Below are 19852 nucleotides of genomic sequence, written 5' to 3' on the forward strand. Positions count from 1 at the left end.
TTTTTTTTTTAAGGACCGACAGGTTTATTCTTTTTTTTTTTTTTTTACAAAAAAGAACTTTCTTCTTCTTCTTCTTCTTCTTCTTCTTCTTCTTCTTCTTCTTCTTCTTCTTCTTCTTCTTCTTCTTCTTCTTCTTCTTCTTCAATTTATTTCCCGCCACTCCCTGAGAGGCTCGTGGCGGATAACAATAATCTGGTCCCATTAAAATACCCATTAAAAGACTTTAAAAAATCCCAACATGACGGAAATAATCTAATTTCCACCCCCCACTACCAGAGCAGGGGGGAGACTGGAGAGGAATGATATAACTTCCAATCACAGGGGAGGGGCGGTGCTTCTACTTTGCTGTCCAGAGGAGGACAACAAAGATGGTGAGGGGTTTGGAGACGAGGAAAGGTTGGGGGAGCTGGGTCTGTTTAGCCTGGAGAGGAGACGACTGAGAGGGGATCTGAGAACCATCTTCAAGTATTTAAAAGGCTGCCATGTGGAGGATGGAGAAGAGTTGTTCTCTCTTGTCCCAGAGGGATGGATCAGGACCAATGGGATGAAAGAAATTCCGTCTCAACATCCGGAAGAAGTTCCTGACAGTGAGAGTGGTTTCTCAGTGGAACAGGCTTCCTCGGGAGGTGGTGGGTTCTCCATCTTTGGAGATTTTTAAACAAGAGGCTGGAGAGCCATCTGACGGAGAGGCTGATTCTGTGAAGGATCAAGGGAGTGGCAGGTGACAGTGGATAAGCGATAGAGTTGTGAGTGTCCTGCATAGTGCAGGGGGCTGGACTAGATGACCCAGGAGGTCCCTTCCAGCTCTATGATTCTATGATTCTAGATACATCCAAAAAGATATGGCTACTTTAACCATATTCGAACCTCCAGCTTTTCTATATAGACTTTGAGAACTGATCGTGCCCCATTTAAACTCCAAGCGCAAGTTCCCATCCCGGGCCAATCCATCCGACACAACCAGGCAGCTTCTTAATTCCTCGCTATCAATATACAAATGAAAGAGCAATTATGATAATGTCACAGGCGCGAAATGCAGAAAATGCAGCCAAAGGCTTTAAAAAAAGAAACCATCACAAATTTCAAAATAAATTGCAGAGCCGTCATGCGATTCATTACCGGCCCGGAGATAAGAAACCCCAATTTGCTTCTCGGGGGCCTGTCCTGCCTAGTCCTGGCCAGCAGGGGGCAGGCTTGGACTGGCTTTGCCAAAATTGCAGGTAGAATATCTCCCAATTCCAGGCTCTTGCAAAAACAGAGCAAACAGAAATCTGTTGCTACTGTCTCCACTCTCCATCCCCTGACCTGGTGGAAGGACCTCCCGGAAGGGCTGAGGGCCCTGCAGGAGCTTCCGCAGGTCCTGCAAAATGGAGCTCTTCCGCCATATCTTTGATTGAGACCAGAGCACAGAAGATCAGAGGGCCTCCCCACAGATCTGCATATCCATACATTTATATACATTAGTTCATCTGTGAAAGGCACTCAAGATTCCCCTTGAGGCACTGGATGTTGGAGGAGAGTTTTTTATGCTGCTGTCGGGGTCTTAGTCATTGTGGGTCTTCATTGGGGAGTTATGTTGTATGATTGTGGGTTTGGTGATCTATGGTTGTAACCCGCCTTGAGACAGGTCCCAGATAGCGGCAGGAAACAAATCAAATAAATAAACCAACCCACAAATAAATTTCAAAAGAAACTCAATCTAAACATCAGGAAGAAGTTTCTGGCAGTCATAGAGGTTTCTCAGTGGAACAGGCTTCCTTGGAAGCTGGTGGGTTCTCCATCTTTGCAGATTTTTAAACAGAGGCTGGAGAGCCATCTGACGGAGAGGCTGATTCTGTGAAGGCTCAAGGGGGTGGCAGCTGACAGTGGATGAGCAAAAGGGATGTGAGTGTCCTGCATAGTGCAGCGGGTTGGACTAGATGACCCAGGAGGTCCCTTCCAACTCTATGATTCTATGAGTGCCCATGTGCACAAAAGCTTATGCTAGCAGTGGCTCTCCAGATGTCCATGGACTGCAATGACCATGAGTCCCAGCCACCTTCAGATTTCTTCAGGCAGTGAAAAATGGAGTACAAAAACCAGTTCTTCTTCTCAATAAGCTCTCTCATTCTCTGGGATTGGTGATGAACAAGTGATTCATGGTCTCCCTCATTTCCGCCATGTCTACAGCGAATGGGTCATCCTTGCCTGCCCCTGAGACCATCTTTAGAAGCCCTGCTCTGTGGGTGCCCATCTACTGAACAGATGAACCGGAGACAGGGCCTTTTTAGTGGTGGCACTCTATGAGGGGGCATAAGGAGAAGGACTTGGGAAGAGGATCTTAACAGCAGGCAAGTATAGGAAGAAGTGGTGGTCCAAGCAAGCAACCCAGCAAAGTAAAACTGGCCTCAACTAGGACATTTTTGGCCCTGACCTTGGTCTGGTGAAAGGTTCTCCCTAGTGAAATTAGGGCCCTCCAGGACTTCCAACAGTTCTGGATGGCCTGCAAGATAGAGATGTTCTGTCAGGCCAGGAATACCACCAGGAAACTGCCAGCCTCCCTGTTTGTTGTTGTTGTTAGGTGCAAAGTCGTGTCCAAACCATCACGACCCCATGGACAATGATCCTCCAGGCCTTCCTGTCCTCTCCCATTCCCCGGAGTCCATTTAAGTCTGCACCGACTGCTTCAGGGACTCCATCCAGCCACCTCATTCTCTGTCATCCCGTTCTTCTTTTTCCCTCAATCGCTCCCAGCATTAGGCTCTTCTCCAGGAAGTCCTTCCTTCTCATGAGGTCCCTGTCTGAGAACCATCTAATTTCTGCCCATTCAACAGAAGATTTGAAAATGCAAAACAGGTAACTGGATCACAACCAGGATGTGCACACAGCCCACGGCCGGGTGTTGACGTCAACCTGGCTGTACTTGACCCTCGCGTCTGAAAGCCTGGCTGCCCTTTCTCCAATTGTGCCTGATCTTCTCAAATGCTTCAAGCTCGCAAAGAAAACTGGAGTGGACAGGAACACAAAAAGCCAAGGGGGCAAGCCTGGGAAGCAACACGCAAGTCCGTCTCCGGGACACTCACCGATAAAATCTGATCTCCTCTCTGCAGCTCTCCGCTGAGGTCGGCTGGGCCACCCGCTAGGATGAAGGAGACAAAAATGCCTTCGCCGTCTTCTCCTCCCACAATGTTGAACCCGAGTCCCGTTGAGCCCTTGTGCAAGACGACTTTCCGAGGCTCCCTGCGGAAACAAACGGAAGGGTTGAAAGTCCCGGACAAGGGGGATTTCTTCTACTTTCCAGCTTGTATCAGACTCCTGCTGCTGCAGACCATGGAGCCAATGGGACAGATTCTGCCCCCAAAGGTGCAAAGGATTCTAGATGGCTGCATCCAAAGAGGGTTGGATATTGCACTGCTATGCAGAATCATAGACATTCTTTGCAACTGGCCTGGCTCGTTGACACGTTGACAGTCAACGAGAGAGGAAGAGCTGGCTTTTTGCACCCTGTTTTTGACTACCGGAAAGAGTCTGAAAGCCGCTTACGATCACCTACCTTCCTCTCCCCACAACAGATGCTCTGGGAGGTAGGTAAGGCAGAGAGAGCTCAGAGATAATTGCTCAGTGAGAACAGCTCTAACAGAAGTGACTAGCTCAAGGTCACCCAGATGGCAGCATGTCGAGGAGGTGGAGAGCTCCCCCTCACTGGGGGTCTTCAAGCAGCGGCTGGGCAGATCCTTATCCTGGATGCTTGAGGCTGATCCTGCATTGAGTGGAGGATTTGGCCCAGATGGCCTGTCTGGCTCCATCCAACCCAGTTCTCCAGACTGGTGGCTGCCACTCTGGACTGCTACCACAAGCTGGCTCTCATCATTGTAACTACTGCCCATGATTGCTCTTGGCAATGTCAGCTTAACTCTCTCTCTCTCCCACACACCCACACACACACTGTTCAGGTAGATTAAATCTTTTCTCTCCCTGAAGGAGGCTCAAAGTGGCTTACAGTCGTCTTCCCTTTCCTCTCCCCACAACAGACACCCTGTGAGGTGAGTGAGGCTGAGAGAGGCCTGATATTACTGAAGAAGAGTTGATTCTTAGATGCTGCTTTTCTCCACCCGAAGGAGTCTCATAGCGGCTTACGGACCCGGGGGTCTGTAGAAGCATCAAAGGGGGTCCACAGCTTTTCACCTCCTGCCTTGATGGACTCAGCCACAAACTAGGGAACCAGCCAATTCCATTGCTCCGCTGCCCTCCTTCCAACTATGATGAGTTCTCTTGTGGTTTCTGAGCCTGGGAAGGGGCCGAGCCTGCATGCCCACTCCCACCTTACTGCCCTCTGTATCTCCCACCTCAGTCCTCCCCAAGCCTGCCTGTTAACACGGGTGGTGATGTCACCTCCGGGGATGTGGCACTTCCAGGGAGCTTGGCCAGGAGGTGTGGCCAGCTGACATCACCTCTGGGTCTCCCTGAGCCCTGAAAAATTATTTCAGGGGCTCCTCCATGATCAAGTGTTTGAAAAAGGCAAACTTATCCCCTGGGAATCTTGTTCTTCTTTAAGGTGCTATCAGATTTGGATTTTTTTGACAATTCAGACAAAGGGTGTGGCCACCAAAGTTTGGCCACCTCGGCAATCACTGAAGCCCAAGGTGGCCGTGCCACAGTGTGGAGAGAAGGGGTGATCTCACGGAGGCACAGAGCTCTGTGTCTGCATGCGGATATTGGCTGGTCGGCTGCTGCACCTCCCCTCCATGCTGCTGGCCTCCTACGTGCCACTTTGGGCTTTGATAATCGCTGCAGTGGCCGAACCGAGCTGAACCGAACCGCACCACCCTTATTCAGGTCTTCAGAGTGTGTTGACCATCCAGAAAGTCTGCAGGCCTTGACGCCTTACATCTTACGGGTCACGAAAACGGGGTAGTCTGATGAAATCGTGGGCTGTCAGATTTCACGAAGCAGATTATCAGAAAGTGCCTTTTCTTCTTCTTTCCTGCCGGTAGATGGAGCTAGTCATTTAGGTATCAAAAAGGCACATTCCCAGGAAATATCTATATTTTTCCCAAAGAAAGAAAAGCTCGTGTCTCCATTGTTAAAGGCATTCATTTTCTCTTTCTCTCTTAAGAAGAGGAAGGCATCTCAAAATCAATTCTCCAAAGCACTCTACGCATTGGGGAGCGACAAAGAGGTGTCTCTGACATGTTTAAAGTCCAATATTGGTCAAGGTGATACTTGCTGAAGTGGGAGGGAGAATAGCTGCTACTCAAGAGAGAAAGTGTGTTAACTTTCTAAATAGAGAGGGCAGCGGGGGAGGCTGCGGATCAAAATCTCTTTCGGCTGAAGGGACTCGGCATAGGAAAGTTTCATGGAGCGTGGAAAAGGTAAGCTCCTGAACTCCCCATCTCCGAAAGACTGATGTGGGTTCAGTTTCTTAAGGCTGATAAAGGCCAGGGGTGGGTGGGTGGGAGGTTGTTCTGTGCGTAGAGTTGCCAGTTTTGGGGTGGAAATTCTTGGGAGATTGGGAAGGGGGAGGATGTCAGTGGGGTGTAATGCAATCGATTCTATCCTCCAGGGAAACCTGATCTCTGTCGCCTGGAGAGGAGCTGGGACTCCCACCTGGAGGCTGGCATCCCTACCAAGCCATAAGACGAAAAATTCTGGATTCTCTCCAAAGTCCACTTGGGACTCGGATGGGAGATATCCAGGACCCAGCTGTGGGTCACATTGTCTCTAGACAAAGACCCCCCACTTCCCCAGGACCTAACCTGGATAGCCCTGTTAAACATGATCTCAGAAGCTAAGCAGGTCAGCCTTGACTAGCACTTGGAAGGGGGACCTCAGAGGAATACCAGGGTCATCACGTGGGGGGCAGGCAATGGCAAAATGCCTCTGATTGTCTCTTGCCTGGCAGCCAGACAATCTTAGGGTCTTCCTTCCTTCCTTCCTTCCTTCCTTCCTTCCTTCCTTCCTTCCTTCCTTCCTTCCTTCCTTCCTTCCTTCCTTCCTTCCTTCCTTCCTTCCTTCCTTCCTTCCTTCCTTCCTTCCTTCCTTCCTTCCTTCCTTCCTTCCTTCCTTCCTTCCTTCCTTCCTTCCTTCCTTCCCTCCCTCCCTCCCTCCCTCCCTTCCATCTGTTCATCCTTCCGTTCGTTTGTTCATCCATCCATCCATCCATCCATCCATCCATCCATCCATCCATCCATCCATCCATCCATCCATCCATCCATCCATCTGCAGGGCCGCCCCTCTCAGGCCAGCCATCTTGGGTGTTTTTACAACCATTTAAAATCACCATGAATTAAAAACACAATGATCACTGACCCATCGAACAACGGTTGGAGCTTCTTGCTCCTGGCCTTATCTCATTACTCCCCACAGTGTTCTCCTGTCTCAAGTGCTCCATCTAGATGCTACGAGGGAGACAGTTTTGTGGTGGGAGGGGGGTTTCTTGGTGTTTTTGGCAGCCTGGCCTCAACCAAATGCCTGGTGGAAGAGCTCCATTTTACAGGCCCTGCGGAACTGATTAAGCACTGGCAGGGCCCGCATCTCTTCCAGGAGCTCATTTCTGCCCGAGACAGGGTGTATAGGAGCCCTCCATGGTGTTCCAGTGAGGACTTTGGCAGCCGTATTTTGCACCAGCTGTGATTTCCAGAGTAGGGACAGGGGAAGGCCCATGGAGAGTGAGTTACAGAAGTCCGGTCTGGAGGTGACCGTTGCGTGGATCACTGTGGCTAAGTGATCTGAGGCCAGGTAGGGCGCTGGTAGCCTAGCCAGGTGAAGATGGAAAAATGCCTGCTGAGCTACTTCGGTGACTTGAGCCTCCATGGAGAGGGGGGCATGAAATATCACCCCTCAAGTTCTGGTGGGTCTGTGCAGCAGCAGGCTGCCTACCAACCAGGCTGGTCAGGTGTGATTCCTCCACTGGTCCCTTCCTACTCAGCCATTGCACAAATGCCATAAGACAGATAGGTAGGCAGGTAGGCAGGCAGGCAGGCAGGTTGGTAAGCAGGCAGGTAAGTAGGCAGGGAGGCAGGGAGGCAGCTAGGCAGGCAGGCAGGTAAGTAGGCAGGTAGGTAATCCTCCCCCTATGCAATTTTGGTTCATGGAAAAATGACCTGCATTTTCCTGAGATATAATTGTGCTGTGTTTTTAATTCCTTTTAGCATTATGCACTCATTATGCTTTTACACAGCTGAACCCCAGGGTGCAAAGCATTTGAAAGGGTGTTGCACTTGTTCTCCTCCTTTGTAAACAAAAAGGAGGGTTTTTTTTTGGGGGGGGTACCTCAAAGACAGGTTCACTGCAGCAGAAAGAATCGCTTAATCAGAATTTCGTAACGGATGTAATTGCATTAACCAGGACCTCTGCTGGCGCTCCTGTGGCTGTTGTGAAACGCCGCGGTGCGTATGTTATATTCCTGCGTTTTAGAGGGGTGATGGAGTTGCCAGCTTCCAGGTGGGCCCTGGAGGTCTCCCAGAATTGCAACTGATGTCCAGTCTACAAGGATCAGTCTCTCTAGGGCAGGGGTGGCCAAACTTTGGCTCTCCAGATGTCAGTGGACTACAATTCCCATGATCCCCTGCTGCCAGCCCCTGCCAGCAGGGGCTTATGGGAACTGTAGTCCACAGACCTCTGGAGAGCCACAGTTTTCACAAGGGTGGCACAAGGTCTGCTTTCCACAGAAAAGGTCTGTTGAAACTTCTGGTTTCAACTTGAGTTTTCCGTAGCCGCAACTTGTCTCCTTGTCGATGTCTGGAGGTTTGTCCCCTTCCGTCCAGCCGATGAAGGGCAGGGGCTGGCGACCGACAACGGTCCAGAGCAGGGGTAGTCAAACTGCGGCCCTCCAGATGTCCATGGACTACACTTCCCAGGAGCCCCTGCCAGCAAATGCTGGCAGGGGCTTCTGGGAATTGTAGTCCATGGACATCTGGAGGGCCGCAGTTTGACTACCCCTGGTCCAGAGAGGCAAGTCCCAATGGATCCGGGAAGGAGGCAGGATTAAGAAAATAAGAGGTCTAAACAAAACATGAATCTTACCCTTCTATGGAAATGCTCCGCTGTATGCTCACTGTGGGCGGCCGGGTGACCGTGCTGTGCTGCGAATGACTGGAGAGTCGAGAAAAAAAATGGGAAGGGAGAAGAGAGGGAGACAAGATTAATGAAGAATCCAGAAGAGAGCCAGCTGGGTGCAATAGTGAGGAGCGGCAGGGGGGCTCTGATCTGGAGAACTGGGCTTGATTCCCCACTCCTCCTCCGCCTGAAGCCTGCTGGGTGACCTTGGGCCGGTCACAGTTCTCTCAGAGCTCTCTCAGCCCCGCCTGCCTCACAAGGTGTCTGTTGTGAGGAGAGGAAGGGAAGGCCATTGTGAGCCACTTTGAGACACAGGAGGCCCGCTGGGTGACCTGGGGCCAGTTACGGTTTTCTCAGGACTCTCTCAGCCCCGCCTGCCTCACAAGGTCCCTGTTTGCAGGGAGAGGAAGGGAAGGAGACTGTCAGCAGCTATAAGATGCAGGAGGGCCTGCTGAGAGTTCCCTCACAGGGAGAGGAAGGGAAGGCGATTGGAAGCCACTCTGAGACTCCTTTGCGTAGTAAAAAGCAGGGTACAAAAAACTAGCTCTTCCTTCTCCAATAAACCCCGTAGGCCAGGGGTAGTCAAACTGCGGCCCTCCAGATGTCCATGGACTACAATTCCCATGAGCCCCTGCCAGCAAACACTGGCAGGGGCTCATGGGAATTGTAGTCCATGGACATCTGGAGGGCCGCAGTTTGACTATGCCTGCCGTAGGCTCCTTTGCTTATAGAGCTGCTTGGGCCTTTAAAGCCAGTCCTGGAGGGTGATCAAGATTTAGGGAGACCAACTCTATCCTGGGGGATTAGAGACAAAGAAGACCTCAAAGCAGCCATTTGCTCCTGGGGAATTGCTCTGTCAGCTGGAGATGAGCTGTAAGAACAAGGGATCCCAGTGTCCACATGAGGACTGGCATCCCTACTCAGAACTCCCTCAGCTGCACCTCCCTCACAAGGTGCCTGTTGTGGGAAGAGGAAGGGAAGGCATTTGTCAGCCACCTGGAGACACATGAGGATTGCTGGGTGGATCTTGAACCAGTCCCAGTTCTCTCAGAACTAAAGTTTCCAGGTTTGGGTTGGGAAATGCCTGGAGACTTTGGGGGCAGAGGCAGGAGTGGGTGAGATTTGGAGTGGGGACAGACCTCAGTGGAGTCTAATGCTTTGGCATCCACCCTCCAAAGCAACCCTTTTCTCCAGGGGATCTGAACTCTGCCGCCTGGAGATGAGCTATAATTCCAGGGGATCTCCAGGTCCCACATGGGGACTGGCATCCCTAGAAGTGTCCTAAGCACAATCTGAGCTCTGTGTTTTGGCATCAGGCTGGGGCCACAGAAATGGGAGATACAGTGATGAAGGCACAGAGAAAGGTGTGAACGAGCTGGAGCTGAACGAGGCAGCCCCTGCAGGGAAGGGGATTCAGTATCTGCATGGGAAACAAAAGGGTATAAAAATAAATTCAGTAGAAAGGCTCAGGTTGCCAGCCTCCAAGTGAGGCCTGGAGATTTCTCAGAATCACAATTGATCTCTAGATTACTGCAACCAGCTCCCTTCCAGAACATTTTGCACCCGGAACTGTGTCCCGGGTACTCACTCCCGCTTTCAAGTGCTTCTTCAGTAGTAGCAATTATGGTCCTAATATAACATCATATAACACCACCAGTATTACAGGAACAGGATATCACATAGGCGAGCTCTTCAGGAAAGGGGTCACTTCTTCAACTGAGCCCCTAAGACCATAACTGCAACCACTGAAGAAGCACTAGAACGTGGGATTGAATACCCGGGACCCTGTTCTGGTTGCAAAATTATTTAGGATTGCATTTAATAAATCTCAGGAAGACACAACGTTTTGCCTATTGGTTTCATTTGCTTTGGGTGTATTTCTACAACAGTGTTTCTTCATATGGACTGCCCCTCCAGAAAATAGCTTCTGGGGAGGGTGGACTTTGTGGAGTTCTCCCTGCGTGTGGTCCCTTCTCTTCACAAACATCACCCTCCACCGTCTCCACCCCCAAATCCCAGAGTTGGCAACCGTACACAGGACTGACTGGCAGGATGCATATTAAAGCAGCTGGCCTCCTTTTCCCCCACCCCCAAGTGCACTGGATAGAAACAGAACATGTCAACATGGCCAACGAGACAGAGCAGGCAGTCAACAAAGACACTTGACGCAACACAGGCCAAACGTAGTTCGATTTTGTCACACTTCCGGGAGAACCAGCAATGTCCACCTGATGGCCCTTTGGAAAAGAACCCCATTCTGGCCCCTCTGGCCACTGGGGAAAGCCACTGGGGGGGTGTCTTCTCCCCCCCAGCCAAATGGCATCCAGGAAAGTGCTGTCGTGTCTTCACTCACCCAATCCAAAGAGGCTTACGTAAGTGTACTGAAGAACCATCCCAGCCATTCAAACCTCAGTCAGGAAAGCATTGTCATCTCACGTACACACGCAGAAGGCATGCACACCAAAGAGCCCGACGTCTAGACCTGGGAAACATATTACTGGCGAGCAACCCAACCCTCCACTCACACGCCTGGATCTTTGGGTGAATAGCTTCTTGGGACCATGGAGAGTGCCATATGCCGAGGCCATGTGCTTCCCCTCTGTACCGCCCTGAGGAAGCTGCAGTCTTCTTACAAAATTCTGTCGCCCAATGGAACAAGGCCATTGCAAGGCCAGCCCATGCCATGTCATGAACCTCTTGGTGGTGCCTTTGGATGAGATGCAGTTCCTTCGTCTAAGCCTGCTTCCATTCAAAAGCGTGGTGTGGGAAGCCATGTGATCAGAAAGGGGATTGCCCAAATGTCAGTCTCAGACAAAACTGAATATATGTAATGATTAGAGAAGTGGTTCTCAACCTGGGGGTCGCAACCACCTAGGGGGGTTGATCGACCCTTTTCCCAGGGGTCGCCGCTGCCTCGCCACCATCTTCCTAATGGCGTGAGGGTTGTGTGTGGCCGCTTTGGCGATCATGGAAGTTTGAGGTGGCCGCATCGGGCTTCCATGATTGCCACTGTGCCAAAGCACGTCACACTATGACCCCCTTTGGGTCACCAAGGCTGCCGCTGCCACTCTGCGGCAGCGGCCTTACCGACCCAAAGGGCGTTGCACCATCAGGTCGGTTGAGAACCACTGGATTAGACTATCCCTGAGAAGGGTGCCCTGCAGTGACTTGTGGAGCCCAAGTAACAGCACTCATTGGGCCCCATGAATACTTAAACCAGGCCTGAGTATAGCCTGACCTCACAAGATCCTGGCAGCTAAGTGGAGTTGGTTCTTGGAAAGGAGACCTCTAAGGAAGGCAGTGGCCAACGACCTCTGCTTCTCACTTGCCTTGAAATTCCCCATGCTGGGGTTTCCATAAGTCAGTGGAGACTTGACAGCACTTGAGTATGACTTGGGATTCTTCCCCTTGTTCCAGATTTGTTCATGCTAGGGTTGCCTGGAAACTGATGAGAGGTTTGGGAGTAGGGACCTGTGGGGAGCATGACTTCATGTGCTCCATTGTGTTACTTCTGGGGAAAACCTGCAAAATACAGAGGGTAGCTCTAGGGATTGCCGGAAACTCTATAGTAAAACCACAAAAGGTCCAGCAATTCCTAGAGCTACCCCCTGTCACTTACAGGTTTTTCCTTGGAATTGACATGCATTATTTGCTATATATATATATATAGTGAGCAATAGTGAGCAAGGGCCCCTAGGGGTCGGGGATTTCCCCGTCCCAGCCGTAATTTATGCTAGTCTCTTAAAACAAAGGTAGGACAAAGGGTTACAAGATCTTGAGAACATCCATGCAGTCCAGTGATATGAGTGATGGGAGGGGTGCCTGGTATCAAAACATGCAAAATACGCCAGTATCAGCCGCAAGAAGCATAAGATATGCCAGAGGGTGGTGGAAATGGAATGAAGAACTGAAAACAAAGAACGATATGAGAGAAAAGTCGCCTGGTTCTGCATTCAAGGCCGTAGGCAACAAACAGACTTCCATCACAACCTTCCACGAGGGATGTCATTTCCTCCAGGCCCAGGGCCGAAGGAAAAGAAACCCAAGCATGCAAGCAGTCGACATGCCCAGGAACTCACATCCATATGAAATAAAAAGTTCATGGTACATAATGCCTTTTTCAAGTCAAGAGGTGGTAGGCAGGGCCAGTTGGAGAAACAGAACACAAAAGAGTCGGGCGGCTGTATGAAGATGATGATAAATGGTGACAACACTACTTGTGATGGTCGTCTTTGTACAGAGCGCTTGCAAGTCGGAGACAAACAAATATTAAAAGGTGGAAAATTGCTGGTGGGTCAGAAGAATGAAGAACAAAGCTGCAGCTGCTCTTTTAATAGCAATCTGGAGGAGGATGAAACCATAGATGTGAAGGAGACTGCGAAGGACAGAGGGACATTTGAATTCACCGAAAGCAAAGGAGGAGTCTCCAGCCAACCCTTCATGAAGGATAGCCAATGCAGGAGCTCAGACTCTCTTTCATGGTGGCCACCTCAACACATCTCCAGGTGGACATCATGAAAGAGAGTTGGAGGCCCTGTATTTGCTGCCCTTCGTGTAGGGTTGGCCGGAGATTTGTCCTTTGCTCTAGGCTGATCCTGTATTGAGCAGACGGCCTGAATGGCCACTCCCAACTCTATGGTCCTATGACAATGTTCCAGAGTCCACTTTCCAAGGCAGCCATTTTCTCCAGAGGAACCGGTCTTGATGATCTGGAGATGTCCAAATGTCACTTGGAAACGGGCAACCCAACTTGTGACAGACATAGAATTTATTCAGAGCTGCATGAGCCAATGAAATAGACCAAAGCCAAGGCCAGATTCCCAGCCCCAGGGTAGCACAACTGGCCTCGACTAGGGCCAGGGCCTTTTCGGTCCTGGCCCCTACATGGTGGAATGAGCTCCTGGATGAGCTGCGGGCCCTACAGGAGCTTTCGGCATTTTGCAGGGCCTGCAAAATGGAGCTGTTCCACTAGGTCTATGGTTGAGGCCGGCACAGCAAGGAAGATCTGTATGCCCCCCCTTCCAGGATAATGCAATGTGTATCGTGGCTATGGGTTTCATCTGCCCCCCTTTTCCCACTTCCCTCTATGGGATTCTTAGTGGGCAGAATGGATTGTGGTTGCATTGTTTTTTTCTGCCGTATCTTTTCTTGACTGTATTTATGGATCTGTGTTTTTTGTCTGGGGTTTTAATGGGAGTTTTATTGGGGATTTTATTTGAACCTTGTAACCCAACATGTGCCATTTGGGAGTGGCGGGTAATAAACTGATGATGATGATGACTACTACTACTACTACTACTACTACTACTACTACTACTACTACTACTACTACTACTACTACTACTACTACTACTAATAAACTGAGCACCAGGTTGTGCTTCAGGGAATTTCTCTTTTAGGGGTCAAATAACAGGTGACTTTTCCTATTGGGAAATCAATATTTTGGAAGAATCACGCAGTTCTGGTTTTCTAGCGGGAAACGGCAGAAGTAGATAAAGCAAAAGCTTCCTGTGGTGGGTCTAAAATGGGGGCAGGTCATTCTTTCCCTCAGGTTTCAAACTCTCCCGCTTTCTCCCCTATAGCTTTTACATAAGAATGAAGCATTAATCAACAGGAACCTGGAAACCTTTTCTGCAGATCTAATAAGGCGCTTGAATTAGGTACAATCATGAATGTCCTCTCCAACATTTTATGGTTTGTCCAGAGATATTTTAACTTGGGAATGGCTTTCGCGTCAGGATTGTTCTAAACGATGCCTAGTGTTCAGATAATCTTGAAAGTAATTTCAAATCCTTTTTCCCCCCCTTTTCTTTGCCTTTTTCCAGAAGAAATAACAGCTTGTTCTGCTACCCGGCGGTATTTATTCATGGTGATATATTTCTGTACCGCAAGGAAATGGTTGTAACAATTGTCTTCTAATTTTGTTCCTTCTCTTTTTATAGTTTTTTCCCACCCATTAAGCAGGGTATGACAGTTCTCTCTGGGTGTCCCATTTTTTTGGGGGGTGGGAATAAATAGACGGAGGGGTAAATTGGTGGTGGACCTTTTGGTTGTCAGGAATCCGAGGAAGGTTGGTAGATCCCTTTGTGGACAAGACCACGTAGACTCCATTCAGTCAAAAGTAGCAAATTCTTTAATAAAACAATAACTACCCTGACATCCATGTGTTCATGGACTGTAAGAATAGCCTGCTGGGACCGATAGTCCATCCAGTCCAGCATCCCTGTTCCCCATTAACAACTTGAAGGTTAGATATGGCTAAGAGCCAGTTTGGTGTAGTGGTTAGGAGTGCAGACTTCTAATCTGGCATGCCAGGTTCCATTCTGCACTCCCCCACATGCAACCAGCTGGGTGACCTTGGGCTCTCCACGGCACTGATAAGGCTGTTCTGACCGGGCAGTGATATCAGGGCTCTCTCAGCCTCACCCACCCCACAGGGTGTCTGTTGTGGGGAGAGGAAAGGGAAGGTGAACGTAAGCCACTTTGAGACTCCTTTGGGTAGAGAAAAGCGGCATATAAGAACCAACTCTTCTTCTTCAGTAATCTCAGGGCTCTCTCAGCCTCTACTCCCTCACAGGGTGTCTATTGTGGGGAGAGGAAAGGGAAGGTGACTGTAAGCCACTCTGAGCCTCCTTCGGGTAGGGAAAAGTGGCATATAAGAACCAACTCTTCTTCTTCTTCTTAATGGTAAGTTATTTCTAAACACCAGGAAGCAGCTGCATGGGAACCACGCTTGCGGGATCATCCAGACGATTAGTAGAAATCTGTGGAGACGCACCCCAGAACACATAGTTCCAATAGGAATGGCTCCTGTCACAGAATGAAGTAGTATATGTCTTATTTTGAGTCGATGTTATGGGGTCAGTGGTTGACTCAATGGCCTCTATCACACCACTCCACTGAACACAATGCAACGGTTTCTTATGGTAGGATGACCACCCAGTATTATGGTTTAGACTAGGGTTAGGTTGGGAACCTCAATGGTCGAATCCATGGCCTGAATTATATCACTGCACTAAACACAGTTTGAATGCTTCCTCTAACCTAACGTAAGGTAAGAACCACCCGCCATTGGGAATTAGACTAGACTTGCCAACTCTAGGTTGAGAAATTCCAGAAGATTTAGAAGCAGACCCTGAGAAGGGCAGGTTTTGTGGCCTTAGCAGGTTACAATTCTATAGAATCCAGCCTTCAAGGCAGCCATGTTCTCCAGGGGAACTGATGTCGATAGGCTAGGGATCAGCTGTAATTCTAGGAGGTCTCCAGGCCCCGACGGGAGATTGGTAACCCAAATCCAAACACATCCTTTACTGTTGCAAACCCAACGTTCTCCATTTCCACGCCCAACTCCTTAAACCACGAGCAAAAGGTCTCTACACCCTAAAAAATAAATAAGTTTTTGAGTCGGCACCCCACTTTACAATGGTGAACACAAGCCGTCGTGGAGGGCACTTTGGTGCACGGGTTAGAAGCGGAGTCCGATTCGCACATTTCTCATGGCGCGCATGCAACCTAACGTGTGGAAGTGAGGAAAGAAGCACATGCAGTACCTGATGATTTCAGAGTCAGGGAGCAGGCCTATGTGGTGGTAGTGGGGGTAGGGAGCTGAAAGGAGGAAGCTTTTGTCACACTCGACAGGGGAATAGTGCCTAGGAGAAGGTGGCTTATCACAGAATTTGTTCACAGTGCTGTAAACTGGTTCAGGAGGCCTAGTGATAACAGAGACAAGAATAAGAGATTAGACGGGAGTTAACATGCGCCAACCGATTGAACATACGCCCAACAGCAAGCATGCAAAGAAGATTAACCGGGAGAAGAATTAGATACATATACCAAGGGGGAGGGGGGAACACACCCTTCTGTTAAGGTACAGAACGCTAGTCACGAAGATTAAGAACATGAAAATTCACGGTAATCGAACACAAAGACAGCTAGAGAAAAAAGTAAAGTGGCGACCATGCCCGTACCATAACATTTCCGTCCTTTAGCCTGGCTAAACAGCTTACCTCTTAACTTCTGGAACCCAATGGAGAAGCTTTATTTCCATAAAATTAAACAAAGTTCTATACTTTACCAGTACCTCTAATACTCAAAAGCAAGACACACAACTTGATCGTCTTCGCAATTCAAATGTGGCGCACACACATACACACATTCACACTACGGGGATGACAACGTGCACGAGCACTTAGTTACTGTGAAGCTGCAAAGGCATTTGATGCAGCCTCTGTTGCTATATATTTATGAGTGATACATTGATGAGCTGTAGGAAACAACATACAGGACGACGCCGGCCTCTACAACAGTGGCTCCTTAAGCAGTGGCCATCTATGAAGCAGAAGTTGTCTGTCAGGCCAAGGTGGTCCACAAGTGGACCATAGGCAAGGCAAGCTAAGATGGTCAAGTGTTCATGCAGCTGCATCAGTGCTTCTCTAGGAAAGGAAAGGGGTGGCCGTGGGGAGCAATAATCTTCCCATCTTCCAAAATTGTCGATGGCTCAAAATGGACATGAGCATTCCAGCCCTCTACCCATTCTTGGTGGGTCATAGACACAGAGTTGTGATATAATTTGGTGATTGCCAAATATTTGACCAGCCACCCGGGCTGTTCCCTTGAACTTGGACTTCTAGTAGCCAAAAAAGTTTTAATATTATCCCCAGAGAGGCCGATGGTAGCCCATGCAAAAGGCATAAGGAATACTGATACAATGGTTGACCATGATCCATGGGTCTGGAAACCACGGTTCTAGAAAACGAGACCTTCAATACGGCAAAATGAATATAGGGGACACCTTTGACAACTTTACCGCAGATCTGAAACTAGATATAACTAAATAAATGTGTTCCACATGGAATATTTCTCTTGTAAGAACTATTTTCATACAGAATGGTCAAAAGAAAATACATTCCACAATGCATGGTGGTCAGGATCAGTCGATTCAAGCGCTGGACTGTCACATCAGAACCCAGAACCCTCAAGTCTTAAACAGTAACTCTTCTCACATCTACAATTCCAGTTTTGTCTTGCAGGTTTTTCCGTAGGGATGGCAGTGTCAGGAATGAGCAATCTCGTTCTCGCTTTTCCATTCCGTAAAGCTTCGTGAAGCCACATCTAGAGAGGTTTTGCGCAAGCTCTGCACACACTTAGACCATCTATATCATTACAACGTCTATCCCATTAGAGCTCTCAATCCAGATACATATCATCATTTGCATGCATTAAACATTACAGGAGCTAACAGGATATTCTGAACACTCAATTGACGCTTCAGGTCGAAAAGTGGACAAACAGTATCCCCTTCTCCCCCAAAAGATTATTACTTAAGCGTTAAGAGGTATTGCAGATTCAATGCTGACAATAATAATCTAAACAAAAATGCCTTTCGTTCTTTTGGATACACTTGGATCAGTTTTTGTGACCCTCCTCTCAATACCTTTCAGTGCCAAATCCCATTTGCAGAGCTTCCCTGGATAGAATTAAAAAGACACAGTGAGTCTTGACAACTTATACACAGAATAAATTTCATTTTTTTTAGGGGGGGGGGTCTTTTGTCTCCCTGGTTTCTGCATTGCTTTCGGCTTGGGTAAGTCTCTTGGTAGCTGGACCCTTGGTCTGTCTTTATGTTCATAATTCACACAGCAGAAACGGCAGTTATCTGAGTCAAAATTTACAGGGGTTGGAACGGGCCTCTGAAAAACTCAACAATAGCATATTATGTGCATCAACTTTGGAGACTTTGTGAACAGTATAACCTCCTAAATAAAGCAGGACATTCGTAATCCAAAAGGTGATAAGAGTATGTATTCTTTCCCCCCATTTAAGATTTGAAAGCTGATTTTTTAAAAACTGAGACCCGTCTACAGAAAGATTTGAAAGACAATGAGAGCACCATGTTATGACCTCAAAAGTATCACCCTAAGATCAAATAATTAAATCTACAACAAACAACTGAGTAGTTGGAATGTGGATTTTCAAGCCTGATTTTCCCTGGCCCAGCGATGCACTTTTATTCATTTCGTTATGTTATATTTGTATGTTTGCTTTTGTTAATTTTGTGTGTTAACATTGTAAGCAATATATGGCATGGTGTTGGTATAACTGTTTTAATTAACTGACCAACTAAATAAACAAATGCAAGTTGCAGACTGAGGAATTTCTGGTTTCCCAACTGGACTGGAATCAACACTTTGGAACTTCGTTGTAATCCTGGATTGAATGCAGTGAGCTATGGTCCACCAGCTTTTCTGCAGGTGAAAGAGGGACAAGGGACTATTTTTGATTCACCCAAAAGCTAGGCTGGAGATCAGGGACCCAGATGGACAAATGGTACAAGTGACATGGGCTGCATTGAGGAGAGCAACTGAGAAAGACCAAGCCAAATAGCTTGTACGATCCAACCCAATGACTCTATTCCATAAAATAACATACTTGCTCTTATAAATGGTGTCTCTCTCCTAAGGACTTGTCCTATCAGAGGAAGCCCTGGGCTACAACTGTATCTGCATACATGTACTATGTTCAGGAAACCACTGGGTGTTTGGTGAGGCTTGGTCATGTGGCAAAACGGGAGCAGGTTATATATGTTCAAGCTGATCTCATTAAAGCAAGGTCTAGCATGCACAGTTCTGACATGGCAAAGGCAGCACAACTTGACTTCTTAAGTAGATCTGAGATGTACTGGCCTTGTGCATGTCAGAGCACGTACCTGCATTTAAAAACAACAATGTAGGGAACCAGGCTGAAGCAAGACTAGTTCCATATCTCAAAATCGACTGGAGAAGTCAATTTGGGGGTGGGGGAATGGTTGCGAGAATCTATTTTAAAGGTTAGGTCACTCTCCAGGTTGTCGGTGAGTCTATCTTGGGCCTTACGCTGAACTTCTTCTATTGTTTCTGTAGCCCAGAATATTATTCAGGAGCCAATAATATTACATAACACATTTCAAATGTTCTTAGTCAAGTGGGAAAATTCTTTCTGATATTACAGGAGGAACTTCAAAAGTAGCTTGACAATCTGAAGAAATATCCCACCGGGTGCCTGAGAGCCCTTGGGTGTAAATGAAGCTGTTCCTTTCAATGCTAACCACCATTACCCTGGGACGTAAAGGGATCGTGGTAGCCTGCTGATAACATGTGAAGAAGAATGGTCAATCCCTTTGGCAAATTCCAAGGACTGAAGTCACTCTACAAAGTGAAAATGTCTGTCTCGTTGGATTCTGGAGTCTTATTCACCCATCATATCCTTTAATGACACCATTTCCAACACAACCTTTCTCAAAGTCCTCTTAGACAGAGAGAAGAATCTGATCCCTTCTTATGGCACGCCTTAGAAAAACCATGTGTGTCCTGATGATGGCAAGTTTCAATGATAAGTCATGTTTTGGGGGTCCATGGAGAACCTGCCCTACTTTTCCATCAGCTCCAGAAGGAAGACACACCGTTACCTGAAATACCATGCAACTGTACCACACCATGGTTGTGGAACCTGCAGCTGCAATGACAAATTTTGTTTGTGGCAGACGACCAATGGTGAGGAGTATGGGGCAAATCTCATCAACAGATTTAGTTGGATCAGGTAGCTTGCAGGTTATTGATCAGAACGGATTCAGTCATCAGTAGCAAAAAATTATGTTTTTGATACGTGACCTGTTGCCCTCAAACCATAGAGGAGGACAGAAGGTGTGAAACATTTTGGCTCCATGTGGAGGTCAAGCCAGTGTCCAGATGCTGTGTAACAGGCAGGTTGGAGAAGGTGAGGGACAGATACTGGAATGGACAGAGAAGCAAATTTCACCTGAGATGGGAAACCAAAATTC

General features: G+C 48.2%; 1 protein-coding gene across 26 annotated transcripts in view; it reads right to left on the reverse strand.

The window, feature by feature from the left end:
• Nucleotides 1-19852, reverse strand: part of DLG2 (discs large MAGUK scaffold protein 2) — a 1130680-nt gene that overhangs the window by 356968 nt on the left and 753860 nt on the right. For 22 of the 26 annotated variants that reach the window (XR_013231698.1, XM_077341322.1, XM_077341326.1 and 19 more), the window contains 3 exons: nucleotides 15588-15746; nucleotides 8005-8073; nucleotides 3063-3219 (listed from right to left, as the gene is read on the reverse strand). Coding sequence is in view for 25 of the 26 variants with exons in the window: in XM_077341322.1 (XP_077197437.1) it covers nucleotides 3063-3219; nucleotides 8005-8073; nucleotides 15588-15746 (385 nt within the window). In the remaining variant the exon portion in view is untranslated. The remainder of the gene's footprint in view (nucleotides 1-3062; nucleotides 3220-8004; nucleotides 8074-15587; nucleotides 15747-19852) is intronic. The other 4 variants (XM_077341330.1, XM_077341328.1, XM_077341342.1 and 1 more) reach the window with 1 other exon arrangement.

This window comes from Paroedura picta, chromosome 6, assembly GCF_049243985.1.
Source record: "Paroedura picta isolate Pp20150507F chromosome 6, Ppicta_v3.0, whole genome shotgun sequence".
Taxonomy (NCBI): domain Eukaryota; kingdom Metazoa; phylum Chordata; class Lepidosauria; order Squamata; family Gekkonidae; genus Paroedura; species Paroedura picta.